General features: G+C 34.4%; 1 protein-coding gene across 3 annotated transcripts in view; it reads left to right on the top strand.

The window, feature by feature from the left end:
- LOC106130419 (pleckstrin homology-like domain family B member 2) overlaps positions 1 to 15,751 on the top strand; it is a 68,996-nt gene that overhangs the window by 45,995 nt on the left and 7,250 nt on the right. For all 3 annotated transcript variants that reach the window (XM_013329257.2, XM_013329258.2, XM_060952039.1), the window contains 2 exons: positions 210 to 420; positions 6,607 to 6,637. In XM_013329257.2, the coding sequence (XP_013184711.1) occupies positions 210 to 420; positions 6,607 to 6,637 (242 nt within the window). The remainder of the gene's footprint in view (positions 1 to 209; positions 421 to 6,606; positions 6,638 to 15,751) is intronic.

The following is a 15,751-nucleotide window of genomic DNA, read 5'->3' as shown; positions in this document are numbered from 1 at the left end:
ATTTATACGTCATATTGATAGAGATATGTTTAAAGGATAGTCAAGGTTGTATGATGAAGAATAATCCCAAGTTTACTAGCCTTTTCCTTGACTGACTGACTGATTTTCTGAATTCACATTCACTGCGAATTCTGCTCTATACGTCAAGTTTCTTGGCACACTGTTAACTGTAACGCTAGCTCCTGTATCAATCAAAAAAATTGTTCCAGGTTGCCAAGTTATAGAGAACGAACGCGAGAAGATCTCCGAGCTGAAGCGTCGCGTCCAAGACGAGACCAAGAAGTTGTGGGACCAGAGGTACCGGTCGGAACAATCTAGATCATTGGACAGCGACGGTCTGCCGTACGACGATAGGACGGAACGTGTCGGGACTAGTCTGGATGATTCCTTTGTCATGAATTCCAGCGTTTTTGATGAGAGGTGAGTTACTTTTACAGACTGATTTTAGAAAGTTGGGTAAACGGGTAGATTGTTGTCTTGTCTCGATTTGACCATTTTAACCCCCTATCTTAATGAGAGATGATACATTTTCGAAAACCTTTGGCACCGAAGATCTTGATACCGTTCGGATCTATATCTTTATATGGCGATAAAACAGAACGCGTACGTAATAGTCTGCATGATTCGTTCGTTATGAATGCCAACGTTTATGTTGAAAGGTTTGTAACTTCACTACATAGTATAAAACAAAGTCGCCCATTTTGTCTGTAGTCCCTTCGTATGCATAAAACTTTAAAACTACGCAACGGATTTTGATGCGGTTTTCACTAATAGAAAGAGTATTTTCTCCGACAGGTTTTTATATATAATTGAAATACATTGAAACTATATATTAGCTGAGTTATAGCGATTTATGTCCAAGAAGTCAGAAAAAAAATCTAATTGAAGATTGCATTTGTGCGTGCGCCGCTTATACCGTTGGATACAAGTAAGAACAATGTATAGCAAAAACATTGGTCTTTATTAATTCTACAAAAAAGTCCGCGATGACATATATCCAGCTTTTTTATTTAAGTCACAAAAACTACTTTTCTGTATTAAAAAAACATTTAATTCGTTGGGTGATGTTTAACTGGTGATATAACCAATAATACATATATCCTTATCAAAATAAGTAAGTTCATCATCACGAGCATTTAATTTAGATTATTTTTGCAGTTTACAGTGTGTTATTTAGACATATAGTTTAGGAGATATCACGATATTAGTATTGCGGCACGGTACGGGCCGGCCGCGGCGGCGGGGGCAGCGTCCCTATAGAAAATAATAGTTAGATGTATATAACAAAAGTAGGTAAGTACATAAAAAAAAACAAAAAATATAAAAAAACGGTACATAAAAAATAAATAATATTAAAAAGTAGGTACTACGACTTTGATCTATACATATAAGACAAAAAAAAATCTGTACATTACTTAAATATTTTTTCCAAAAACTGATAGGGGGGGCGATCAAAGAAGAGTCACAGAAACCAAAAAACATTTTAATATTTTAAACGCGGTTAAGGGAAAGAGAAGTTATTGTGAATTGAAAATTAGTATCCAATATGTGTTGGTGCATTGACTGTATTTGTCGAAGTAGCGGGATACACGCAAACGAAGTTGCGCGGGTCAGCTAGTTTAATATATACGGGATAAATTACACAGATTGAGTCAGCCTCGAAGTAAGTTCGAGACTTGTGTCACGAGAAACAAACTGAAGGACACTATATTTTATAATAAATACTTATATAGATAAACGTCCAAGACCTACCTTCTTCTCATCGTGCCGTGGCCGGGATTTTAACCCGAGACCGTGACACCAGGTCACTGACAAGCGCAGAACCGCTGCGCCACAGAGGCCCTCAAAATAAGCCCACTACTTAAAGGACGGGTGTTACAAATTTGACGAATTTTAATGCGGTTTTAGATCAGCTAAACGATATATACGTTTTTTATGAAAGGTATATAATTTATACAATGATACAACAATTGTAATTAATTTGAATACATCCATGGGAGAGAGATGAAGTGGTCCTATTCTTTTATCTATTGGTGCCTGGAACCACACGGTATACCTAACCGTAATCATGTACAGTCATTTAATTTTAATTTATTTTTGTTCAACACAACTGAACCAACAAAACCAAGTAGGTTAGGTATGTATAATAACACAGTCTAGCCTAACACGAGTGACCCAATACGATTCAGTTAATCAGCTTTGATAAGATAACGAGAGGCAGTAACTTCGCGAAATTCACGGATGACGCGCGTCCGATCCGTGTTATGTCGAAAACTAAGTTATGTGTACAATTTTTTTAAACCTATTTTATCTTTCTTGTGCTTTTTAAATATGTTTCTACTTGGATATTACTGAAATAGCTATGTTATTCGGCGTGACAATGTAAATTAACATTCCAATGATTAATTCGTGTGAGAATTATAAAAACCATTAGAGGATCCCTTCCTTTCTTTCTATATTATATATTATAATCGCGAAAGTAAGTTTGTTTGTTACCTCCTCGCGGGTTATTGAATCAATTTTCATGAATTTTTGCGTTTATATAATTAAAGGTCTAGAGAAGGACATGTGGTACTTTTCATCATTCCCATGGGATTTGCGAAAAATCTGAATTATTTTGTTGGTGGCGCGAAATTCCCGCGGGCGAAGCTGCGAGTAAAAGCTACTATCACTACCTTAAAATACACAAAGTGTTATACACAATTTATAGTTCACCTAAAAGAGATCGCATATAGTGATAAATTCGCCTTTTGCTGCTATGTTTTTAATACATGATTGTGAATTTGCTGTAATTTATTGTGGTGCAACTAAGAGTTATTGTATTGTAAAATACGGAAGGCGGTGAGCCCCGAAACACTGTTACGCAAAGATGAGGAGAGACTTTATTTCTGTCGGAGTTCTTCAACCTAAAAGAGTTGGAATATATGAAGATTTTATTCCAAAAAATATTCTCACAATCTGCGTAAGTGTGTTCATGAAAAGAACTGAATTGTGCGCACGCGCGCATGTTTATCGAATCAAACGTAAGGTAGAATAATAACAAAGGAGTTCGTAGTGTTTGTAGAAAAATATGGATTATTTTGTAGGATAAACAGATTACATGTGTATTGATAAGATTACAGCTGTATAAATCCAACCTTATCGCAAATTTTCCCCATGAAAGGTCATAGGAAATTTACGAGTATTATTGCCGACACGACGCGGCCGTACATGGATTTTTATACATTTCTGTGATCCTATCCCTGTTTATGCGTCTTGACCGTTGATTTTTAACTTATAGAGAATGTTCACCAGCCCGTCATATAACATTAACTATAGTATACTTATTAATACTAAAGGTTTGCAAATATACAGGATGAGTTTTCATCGGTTATCAGGTTTTAATATTAATTGAATAAGTTTCCATAGAAGTGTAAAGCAACAAGCTAATTTTATTTCATCACTATCTTATCTTTTAACTTTTTTGAACCCGCCGTAGTGGCACCTAATCGATAAATTTTACTTTAAACGAAATGTAAAAATTAAGGGTAGGTTTACATTTAAGGTTTTTCGAAATGTTTTAAGGTTTTTTCACTTGAAATTCGGACTAAATTAAATTAACATTATACCAATACGCATTAGGTCAGCATTCCAGAAAAGTTAATCAATAAGCTAAACAATACAATACGGTTCGTGCCGTATCGTGCGCAGGCGCAGTTACCGGGTCTAAATTGCAAATCAGTATGCGACTATGCACTGTGACGCGGGATTTAGGCCGGCCTTGTACTGTGTGACCGTATCTATAGCGGGTTCAAATTCTTCAGTGGGTTTAAAGTATGTGAATTTAAAGAATGTATCATTTTCAAGAAGTGGCATTCGTCTGCGGCTTAGTTAGTTGGCGTACGTAGTCGATTAACCGTGGGAACATTATTTTTCTGGAAGAAACGTCCTTCTATCCCTCTCGACATTGCCTTATTTGTGTATATTTCAATTGCACCGAAATATATTCGAGTTTGGACTGGTATGTTTCTGCTAATTGCATTAAAAAGTCCACCTATTGTACACTTAATGTGCATACAGTTTAAATAAAAAAATATTTGTTCTTTATTGTGTTTCAATTTCTAAAAGTTAACGATATAATTGACAAAATATGAACGCATTTATGTTGAAGGAAGAGCATGCTGTATATACGAGTGTAACGCATGTCAACATCCACTATAAACTTCCTCCGTAGTAATCGGTTACGCAGATGTAGTGTGTCTGTTGCAGTAATCATGTTGTTGATAAAATATAACAAATAGTTCCATTTGAAATACGTGTTCCGACCTGGGTAAGGTGCTCCTGCAAGGTTGCTCGGGATTCGCTTCGTCTAAAAACCTGAGTTACTCTAAAGTCGTGGTCACAAGGTGATCCCGGGCTCGTCTTCTGGGTGCAACGGGAGTAACACCTGGAGATTGATGACTTTGATTTCCATTAATAAGATGTGCTGTTCAATTACAATGAAATCCTTGTAGGAATGTTTGCGTGATAGGATACATCGTTGTATATTTTTGTATAGAGAATACAATAACTTTTTGTGTTAATTATAGGTGAATTTCACTTATTTGTATTGTAACTATTTTAACAGACATATAGTTGACCCTGAGGAAGATAGGTTACTTTTTATTACGAAAAAGGGGAGGGGGGCAGAAGTGCTTAAAAGAGGGGATGAAAGATTGCCACGTAACAGCGAACAAAATCACGGGTAACAGCTAATTAAAATATTAATGGATTTTTAATAACCAAGCATATAATGACAGCAGCTTTGAACGTGCATTACGTAGGTATAGGCCCATTTATATATAGACTGGATGCTCAAATTGTGACTAAAGTGTTTGATAAGAGTGATAATACATGTGTATATATGAATCAGTGATAGTGATAGTGTGCTAAAATGTCTACAAAAAGGACTAGAAAACATAGCTTGCTATGCTGGTAAGTTCCCTAAACATTGCAACTGTTAATTATTACACGAGTTCATTCAAGCATTTGTGTATAGATTTTCTCTTAATACGAGACATCTTTTTGTAAATACTCTTACATGTAAGGTTATGAAGAGAGTAACATTAAGTAGCGCACAATCGTGCTAAGATTTGACATAAAGATATACTTAAGTAGATATACAGCGAGGAAATAGTCTTTATGCTTTTACTAGAATTCGCATTTAGAAAAATGCCGCTTGTATCCGTTCCCGCGGGAATTTCGGGAAATCCTTTGTTAGTTTAAGTTTCAGCGTGATGGGTCCAGTAGTTTGGGCTGTGCGTTGACAAATCAGTCAGTCACCTTTGCTTTTTATCTTTATAGATTTCTAGAAATACCAACGGGAGTGTAAAGCCGAGCGAAATCTGTTTTGATTCAAAAATCGAAACCATGATTCTTCTTTGATTTATTTTTATATCTCCATCATTCGTCACATTACATGTTTTATTTCTTGGAATTATTCACAAATATCTTAATAGAAACGAGATAGCTCTTACCCAGCAAACGAGATCTTATTACGACATCATAAAATTAGCGTTTCCAAGAAGCTATAACCAGAATAGATGTTTTATGTATAGTATTATATTTTAAACAAATAAATTGAATTAAAAATTTCTTACTTATTTGTATCTATGTCTTGTTTATATGCTATGGAGGATGCCTATTTTAGATACTAATATTTTTTAATATTATCACGTTCTTATCACTCATACGACGACTCATACCACTGTTAAACTTAAACATTATGATCACATCACACCTCTTTCTCTCTTCTTCAATCGTCGTAAACTAGTGCCGTGTTTCTTAAAAAACACAATAAAATTTGTAAAATAAAATCAATTGTAATTGTATGTTATACCTATGTGATGTATTCCTTCATAATACATGGCCAATTATTTAATGAGTGCGAACCTCATTTAGTTCCAAGCTTCTTGGTCACCCAGACGCCCACCCTACCGTTTTAAACACTGGAATTTGTGATGCATGAATGGGATAAATTTAGCATGCTTTACGTATGTACGTTATTAAAATAATTGTTGGCAATTTTTAACTGATGTTGTAAACATAAAGTTGTTCGGTTTTTTTTAAATTTTCTATCTCTTCTCTCTCTCACTTAAGCGTTCTCGATTGAGTTCTATGTGCTTATAATATCGACATGTAGGTGAAAATATAAAACCTCCGGTAAAAAGCAGTAATTTATGTTTGATCATTCATTCATATAATCCCGTCTTTATCCCAAGTGGGGTAAACAGAAGCACCAGTCTTGAAAAAACGGATAGACCACGCTCAGCTGTTTAGCTTGGTGATAGAATTGGGATTCAAATAGTGACAGGTTGCTAGCCCATCGCCTACAAACGGAATCCCAAATTTATAAGCCTATTCCTTAGTCGCCTTTTACAAGTGGTCCTAATCTTTGTTATATTGGTGCGGGGAACCACACGGCACATAAAACATTATGTCTGTATATATGTATAAACATTTTAGAATTATCTAAAACAGATTTAACGATAGATGACTACAAAATGGAGGAATTTCGCCCACAATCAGCTGACCAATTCCACTAATAATCATGAAAACGTCATCTGAAATGTGTTTTGTTTGTTTCAGTTCCGGTCTTATGTCTTCGTCCATCGAAGAGGTGAGTCATTGTTTTTACAAAGAAATTGACAATACATACGTGCACGTGCATACATAAAAATCACGCTTCAATCTTGGAGAGGTAGGCAGAGACCATTCATGTTTTTGTTAGGTATATGAAGTTCATGTTTTTCGTTGTTTTATTTTAATTTGAAATACGAATTTAAGAATGATAAGAGAATGTATGGGGACAGAAAGGAATTTGTAAGGTCGAGTTAGTTTGTAAAAAACGTAAAAACCAAATTTCGAATGTCTCGAAAAAGTCAGATAATATTACTAGCTCAACAAAGCGATGATATAAGAGTAAGACGCCATATTATAGCCATGGTAACTACTTCTAATTTTGTACCAAAAATATGAATATGACCAATGTTTCTTCCCGTTGGGATAGCGTTAGGGACGCAAAACAATGTCAGAGTGGCTTAATGGCTATTCTAATTTTCAACAAACTGCCGGATAACTTGAAGGATTTACCCTTACCAATATTTAAAAGTAGACTAAGAAACATTCTGATTCAAAAGTGTTATTATTCTGTAAAAGACTTTTATGTGACAAGGAAATTTAAGAACGCATCGACAAGCGATATTGTGACTTGTATTTTTTTGTATAATACGAGTATTATAATCAGAAATTTGCATGCCTATTTTAGGTTAAGAGTGAGAAACATAAATGTACTTTGACCTGTAATACCACTTTTAACGCAAATAAACTTACTTACTTACTTAAAACCGACTGTAAAACAGGCTTATAAACTTGGGATTCTTCTTTAAGACGATGTGCTACTCAATATTAGAATCTCGATTCCATCGTCTGCAATAAATAAGCGGCATCATTTGTTTAAAACGTAAAATATTTTTAATATTGGCATGATAATAACTTATATTAAAACTTAAGACAGAGGTCTTTTAAGTAGATAGAGACTAAATAGATTAACCGACTTGGTATTACATGGATCTCACAACTTTTTACGGTAGAAAGACTGAGCTGCGAGACTTGGGTTTTTTTACAGGATGTTTTTGATGGCATTAGATCTTTTCACGACTGTTGGCTCTGTCTACCCCGCAAGGGACAAAGATGTGATTATATGTTTATATCTGTATACAAGTGTCAATTTCAATGTCAAGAGTTATGAATGTGGATAAAGCGAAAGATGTATGCAGGAATTGTGGTGGCAAGTGGAAAGATGTGGTCACACCTCCAGAAAAGAGGCGTGTCAAACGAATTTTAAAAGTTATCTAGATATCAAATTAAAATACTTCAAAACACTTATGTGTAGCGTTATTGAAAACTAAAAACCTTCAAAATATGTGTAGCGTAATGACCACAGAGTTACAAAGGTCGTTAAACTGTAACAAGTCCGTGATATTTTTACTATAAAACAATATCCGACACAGGATGTCTCGATATAGAAGACCGCCGTGGGTTAAATTCATCCCTCTATTAACAAAGATTGGTTAGCCCCATCCGCTCTCGAACTGAGCAAGGAAACATGCTTTTAGGATCGAATTTATTTGGGAACTATTGAAACATTATAACGTGTGAGGAATCTACAGACATTTGAGATAAAATTATTTATTTTAAACCATTTTCTTCTTAATTATTTTTTTTTCTGCCGTGTGGTTCCCGGCACTAATACCCATGGATGTCGTAAAAGGCAACTAAGGGAGAGGCTTATAAACTTGAGATTAAGCGATGGGCTAGCAACCTGTCACTATTTGAATCTCAATTCTATCTTAAAGCCAAATAGCTGAACGTGGCCTATCAGTCTTTTCAAGACTGTTGGCTCTGTCTACCCCTCAAGGGATATAGACGTGATTATATGTGTGTATGTATTCTTTTAACTAGTCGTTCGCCGGGGACTTAGACCTGCGAACACAAATTTTTTACAAACTTATATATCTCAGTAACTAAGTACATATAACCGATTATATTGCCGCACAAACTTAAAAATTCTAATGACAGATCCTACGTACCCTTAAAGTTTAATTAAAATCAGACCATCAGTGCAAAAATTATAGCAATACAAAGGTCAAAGTTTATAAAAACCTTGTTTAATTTTTGCTTTGCCTTGCAATTAACTTGGGGCGAAAATACAGTGTATTTTATATTTAAAATTAAAAAAAACTAAAAAACTACGCTTTATTGCTAATCAAACTAAAAAATAGAAAATAAAAATTAATGACAAAGGAATTATAAAACAGTAGTAGCAAGTCGAACAATCAGTTATAGTCAATTACCTCCGATTAAAATTATAACAAAATTAAATTTATAAACAAAACAATTTAAATCTGAGTAAAAAGCGTGGGGTGCCTGATGTAGTAAATATTAAAATCATTCTATTAGCATATATTTATGACAAGAGAGTAATGAAAATGAAGAAAAATGATGCCTAAGCCAAGACTTTAGTGGGAGTAATTTAATTCAGTACCTATGTGATTACTAAAAAAAAACCAACTCCTCGTTCAATTGCTACTACAGAAAACATTTTATTAAGACCACATACCGAAACGTTTCGTTAACCGAACCGCATTCTCCAAATTGTAAAAATCATTAATACCCATTAAATGTGCGACTTCAAAGAATTCATTTGGGTTCCGTTACGTCTCACGCGCATCTTGAACGCATTCGTTATTTCCTTTCGAAAATTAAAATTCTATATTTGTAAACAGTGAAGTTTCTTAACTAAGTAGTTCTACGTTTGTTTTGTTGTTATAACATATACATACATATATGTATTTCACGTCTTATCTTATTTACGAGGTAGACATAACCAACAGTCTCGAAAAGACAGAAAGGCCGAGTTCAGAAGCCTCATGTTGAAATTGACCTTTTAGAAGCGTCGAATACCAAAATGTGAACCATTTTGGTATTCGATAGGTGTTCCACATTTAACTTTTTGTACCCCTGGTTCATCTAAGTGTGTAATATTGTGTTGCTGGCCGGTTTAAAAAAAAACAATGGCTAACAATGCCATGGACACAAAGTAAAATTTTCATCATTTAATGCTAAATCAAACATCATCACAAAATATTAACTCGATATTATCTTATCGTTTCACTTTTACATACATACATACATACATAAAATCACGCCTCTTTCCCGGAGGGGTAGGCAGAGACTACCTCTTTCCACTTGCCACGATCTCTGCATACTTCTTTCGCTTCGTCCACATTCATAACTCTCTTCATACAAGCTCGGCGGTTTCGGGTACTTGTACTTTCACTTTTATCTTGTCGGATTCTCTGGAATTCACTTAATACTTCATCAACTGATATAAATATTCACCCATCATAACAATCATCTAGGTAGGATTTTACTCAATCGTCACTCGGGGTTTAACAACCGTTTAATTTAACAGCCAAGCTTAATTTTAATTTTACGCCAACGTGTACAATAAAATTTTGAAAACTTATATGCGTTTAAAATAAAATAGTAATTTTCACCTTCTGTATATATAAAAGAAGATGCTGAGTGATTGACTGACCTATCAACGCACAACCCAAACTGCTGTGTCTAGAAACTTCAGATTTGGTAAATTCCCTATGTCGTCTAGATATACACTAAAAGTTCCTCGGGTAATGGAAATTATATTACCCGAGGAACTTTCATATACATACATATAATCACTTCTATATCCCTTGCGGGGTAGACACAGATAACAGTCTAGAAAATACTTAAAGTTCAGTTATTCGGTTTAATGTTAAAATTGAGATTCAAATAGTGACCGGTTGCTGGCCCATCGCCTAAAAGAAGAATTGAATGAAGGAACGAAAATAACGGATATTATAAAGTCATTTTACGCGGACGGAGCCGCGGGTGTACTTACTCTAGTTTTCTTATTTGTTTAGAAAGTCTGAAACCACACTGAGCAGCCTAAAACATAACCAACATGCGCATTTGCGTATCACGGAACGAAACGCATAAAAAAAATATAAAGTAAACGCAATAAACATTGTTATTGTGAGATGAGACGCGTTGTTGTCAAATAACATTCTATAGTCTATACCGAAACACCTACGTTTCTCTTCACCAGAAATAGACTATTCGGAAATAAAGTCTTGTGTATTGTAGTGAATAAAATTTTGTCAGTATATTTCGTGTTCGGGAACGTAACGCTCTATGATCAAGGGCGGCGGGTCGTTCGGAATTTGAATTTTAGAAAGAAATAAGTTTTTACAGATTTGCACCAGTGGTTAATGTTTTTTTTTTTTATTGATCACAGTAAAGTTATTAAGAAGGCGAGATTTTGCACAGTTTTACTTTGTAAATTGGTAATAAAATAAAATTAAAAAAAAGTAATTAAAACATTTTAACTAAAAGTGTGTAATAAGTTTTATACGTATAGTTTAAATCAACTTACTTAAGTATTTAACTATTTTCCTCGGCCTTTAAGACTCCAAAATTTAATTAAAAAATTTTACGAAATTTGAAAGAAAAAAAAATATAATAAATACACGGTTAAACGGTTATGTAGTGTAAAGAAACTTATTAACAGTTATCCTAAAACAAAATGCAAGTTTTGAGCAATTTAAGAATTGCAACCGAAGATTTTTCTTTTGCCCTTTGGTAACTACAAACATACATAAAATTACGCCTCTTTCCCGGAGGGGTAGTCAGAGAATATATCTTTCCACTAGCCACGAACCCTGCACACTTCTCTCGCTTCATCCACATTCACAAATCTTTTTTCAAGCTCGTCAGTTTCGGGTATACTTTGGTTAGGTTACTTAGGTACTAGGTACTCTTGTTTGTGAATAAAATAATTCTAGAATGTAACAAACGGACAGGCGATGTTAAAACTATATATTTAATACTGTCCCGACAAACGTTGTTTTGTCATATAATTAATTTTTAAGTATTATCACTAAGGGGTATGAAAAATAGATGTTGCCCGATTTTCAGACTTACTCAATATGGTCACAAATTTCATGGGAATCGGGTCTAGTCGTTTCGGAGGAGTACGGGAATGAACATTGTGACACTAGAATTTTTATATAAGATAATTGATCAAAGAAACTTTAAGTAGATTTTTTTGTTTTCTTCAGAACTCATACACGAACGCAATATATTTCACTATACACCTGTTACCACAATGTTGCCAAATCGCATATTAATAATGTGATTTCTTAAAATTACGATCCGAAGAGTTACATTTATATTTTATGCGATTTACAATGTAGTTTTATAGTGCTTGTGTGAAATATTAAATAACGCCTTACTATTTTGTGTAATTTTATATTAAGATGTACAAATTGTGTAGCCTACACTTCAGGATAGTGTGATTTGCTTTTGGCTTTGTTCCCCTGAGAAGTTGTAGAAATTCTGTTACGTATTAAAAAAAAACATTTTTTTAATTTGTTTATTTTACCTGAATGCAAAATTTCAGCCAATTAACAGATGTTTTTTCTTCTACGCGTTGATTAATAATTCCAGTCAAAATTTCCTTTAAAAAAATTGTCGCAACGTGCTCTACGAAGAAATATTGTGATCATCAGAATCAGTAGAAAAGAAGACAAGGCGCAATTACCTTAATAATCTTTCGTGAAAAGCCTCACTTATAAGCTACTAGCGAATGTAGCATTTATACATATAAACCTACCTATTGAATCAGTTTATCTATTAAAAAAATTTGAAAAAATCCGTCGTGTAGTTTTAAAGATCTAAGCATTCATACATACAGACATTGTGACAAATGCGGAAAGCTACTTTGCTTTACAAAATTGTAGTGATTGTGTTTGTCCGTTTTGTGCGATAGTGAATATTAATTCTATGCTACGTCAGGCATGCGGTTTCATTAATAACCACAGATCGCCAAAAATACGCATCATTACATTTTTAAATTTATAGCTGCCATATTAACGCGATACAAATATTAGTAAACATTTCCCCTTTTTTCACGATAATGCAAGCATAGGTAGGTAAGTACGTGAAATCTTCGCGCTCGGGTCCTGACAAAAGGTCGTCGAGTTTGCCTGAAGAGAGTTATGAATGTGGATGAAGCGAAAGAAGTATGCAAGAGATCGTGGCAGGTGGATAACGACGTAGTTTTTTGATTGATTTCATTAGGGTGGTTTTTGTATGTATTTATTTTCAATATTTTATTATTAAATCTTCCGTCGTGTGGATGTCGAAGGGAACTTTGAAAAGATATTTTTTTTTTGGTACAATAGTGTAAAATACGAATCACTTTTTGCGTACACACATGCGCCCTTGATCTTTCTTCACGCCAGACGTACAGTCGGCTGTCTTTTTATAGCTTCACCCACGAGAAATGATAAGAAATGACTCGATTTTTTTCGCAAAATATGTTTTAAACGTGGACTTTTCAGACGATTTAGAACTATTTTTTTTGTTTTTGAAATTGAAATTTTTGATATTAATTTTTAAATTAAGATGTCCACCTAGATATGGGCTCCTAGACCCTTGATCTAGACACATAGACCTCCAAGAAAGGCTGACTCAGCAATCACATGTCAGAACCTTGTGAGACTTAAGAAAAAAAATTTAATCGTTGAACCTTGACCATAGATAGATTCATTAATAATAATAATAATCCACGTTAAATTTGACTTGCCGCTTATTTTCACTATTCAAGATAATAATTTACCTCACCGTAATAGAATATGTTAGCATTTAAACTAGTGTATGTTACTCAAAAAAGAGTACTCAACACAGACATGTAACAAAAATGTTCTAGACTAAATAAAAGTTATCCATAACTAAACATAGCTCTCATCAATCCATTAACGTTACATCCATCAATGTCGTTACAGTTCAGTTGTTTTGTTTAATCTGTTACGTCAGAGGATAGACACAGGCATACCGCATAATTACCTACGATAAATTATGCCTTGCAAATTTTATGAAGTAACATACAAACACACATACATACATAATTGCGTTAAACCTGTATTCTTATGTATGTACTAGCTGTGCCCGCGACTTCGTCCGCGTGGAATAGTTATTTTGGGCATCATATTTATTTTTGCAAACATCCTCCTCGGCTTTATCAATTATAGCTGCTAATTGTGCGTTTGTGTGTTTGTTTGTGCAAACCAATGTTAGCATATACCTATCTCCAAAACTACTGGTCCGAGGCGGTCACGCGTATTAGAAAGAACGCTGGTTCGCCGTATTAAATGTTTCGCTGCAAATTTCTTATAACGACTATATCTCAAAACCTATTCGTCTGATTTATAAACTGTAAATGGCAATTTTAGTCTACATGAAAAGCCGAAAGTAATAAACATATTTATTTGGATAAGGATTAATACTGAATTAAAGAAAATTGGTTTCAAAATAACTTATGTTTATAATGAAAAAATTATCTTAAAAAATGAACATAAAAGTGGTTATTGTAAGTAAACCTTAAGAGATAGATATATGCTCTCGCGGACTTTTTTGTGGCAAAAAATGAGTACTTCACATCTTTAGTAGGTACATTGTTTTACTATATCTTTGTTGGTTTGCGCAGCGTTCGCGTGGAAAGCTCGCAGATGGCCGACTCATTCAACTTTCACCTGCATTGTTGACGTTTCCCGTAGGAAATCCGGGATAAAATGTAGCCTATAGCCTTCCTCGATAAATAGACTATCTAACAGTAAAATAATTATTCAAATCGGTTCAGTAGTTTCTGAGATTAGCGCGTTTAAACAAACAAACAAACAAAACAAACTCTTCAGCTTTATAATATTAGTATAGATAGCGCGGGCGAAGCTGCGGTTAAAAGCTAGTAATTTAGTTCACTTCTGCGATGATACTCGTATGGGAGAAGCATAAGATAAAACCTTTCTTTTTTTTACTTTAGTGAAAAAAAAAATAACAATTTAATAATGATATCAGCTTATTCTAATTGGTGTTAAAATTGTCTTCCATTATAATATCGAAATAATACAAAATAACAGTAAAGTGTGTTTCTTTATTTGTCGTTAAAAGTGACAGTGCTTTATTCTGACACCGCGGTGTGCAAGATCGTTTGACCGTGTTTGACTTATCGGTGAACTTATAGGACATTATGTCTATGTGGCTAACGCTCATCAAGAGTTCCCGAGGTCTCAGTTGCGAGCCAAAGAAAGTCTTTGTAAGTATTTTTTCCCCGCAGATACTGATCGGCATGATACTACATCTATACTAATATTATAAATCTAAAGAGTTTGTTTGTTTGTTTGAACTCGCTAATCTCAGGAAATACTGGTTCGAATTGAAAAATTATTTTTGTGTTGAATATGCCATTTATCGACGAAGGCTTTAGACTGTTTAACATCACGCTGCAACTATAAGGAGCGAAGAAATAATGGAAAATGTGGAAAAAAAAACGGAAAAAATTATACGTATATATAATCACGTCTATATCCCTTGCGGGTGGACTTGTTGTTTCGATGCCTTGGGTCAACTTTCCAGCATATATCGACCCACCCCAGCGTCGCGAGGGTAGCATTTAAGTATAATAAAAAAGCATTTAAGTACAAACCTGCCTCACAAAACCCTCTTTCAAACAGAAACAAAATCCGTCCACATGTTTTAGAGATTAGCTCATACAAACATGCAGACAGAGACAATACGGGGACTTCATTATCTCTATATAGTATGAAGCAGTCGCTTCCCGCGTCTGTCCGAATGTCTGTATAACTGGAAGCGACTGTTTTGTTTTAAACTGTTTGTAAGTATGTATGCTTAGATCTACACAACGATTTTGATTGAAGAAGAAACTGCATTGAAAAAATTTCGATGCAGTTTTTTTTTTATAGATAGAGAGGTTCAAGAGAAACGTTCATATTTTTCGTTTCGTTCAGAATTTGTTTGTTTGTTTGAACGCGCTAATCTCAGGAACTACTGGTTCGAATTGAAAAATTATTTTTGTGTTGAATAAACCATGTATCGAAGAAGGCTTTAGACTATATAACATCACTCTGCAACTTTTAGGAGCGAAGAAGTAATGGAAAATGTGAAGAAAAAACGGGGAAAATTATTCATCCTTGAAGGCCTTTAATGATGCCCAAAATTTCACGCGGACGAAATCGCGGGCACAGCTAGTGTATAAACAAATACTACCCATGTGAAGCCGGGTCGGATGGCTATAGTTACTTTATTATCTTCTTCTTTCTCCTAGCTATTG

Source organism: Amyelois transitella, chromosome 27, assembly GCF_032362555.1.
Source record: "Amyelois transitella isolate CPQ chromosome 27, ilAmyTran1.1, whole genome shotgun sequence".
Classification (NCBI taxonomy): domain Eukaryota; kingdom Metazoa; phylum Arthropoda; class Insecta; order Lepidoptera; family Pyralidae; genus Amyelois; species Amyelois transitella.
Note: the sequence above shows the minus strand (reverse complement) of the source record. Positions and strands in the feature narration are given on the sequence as shown.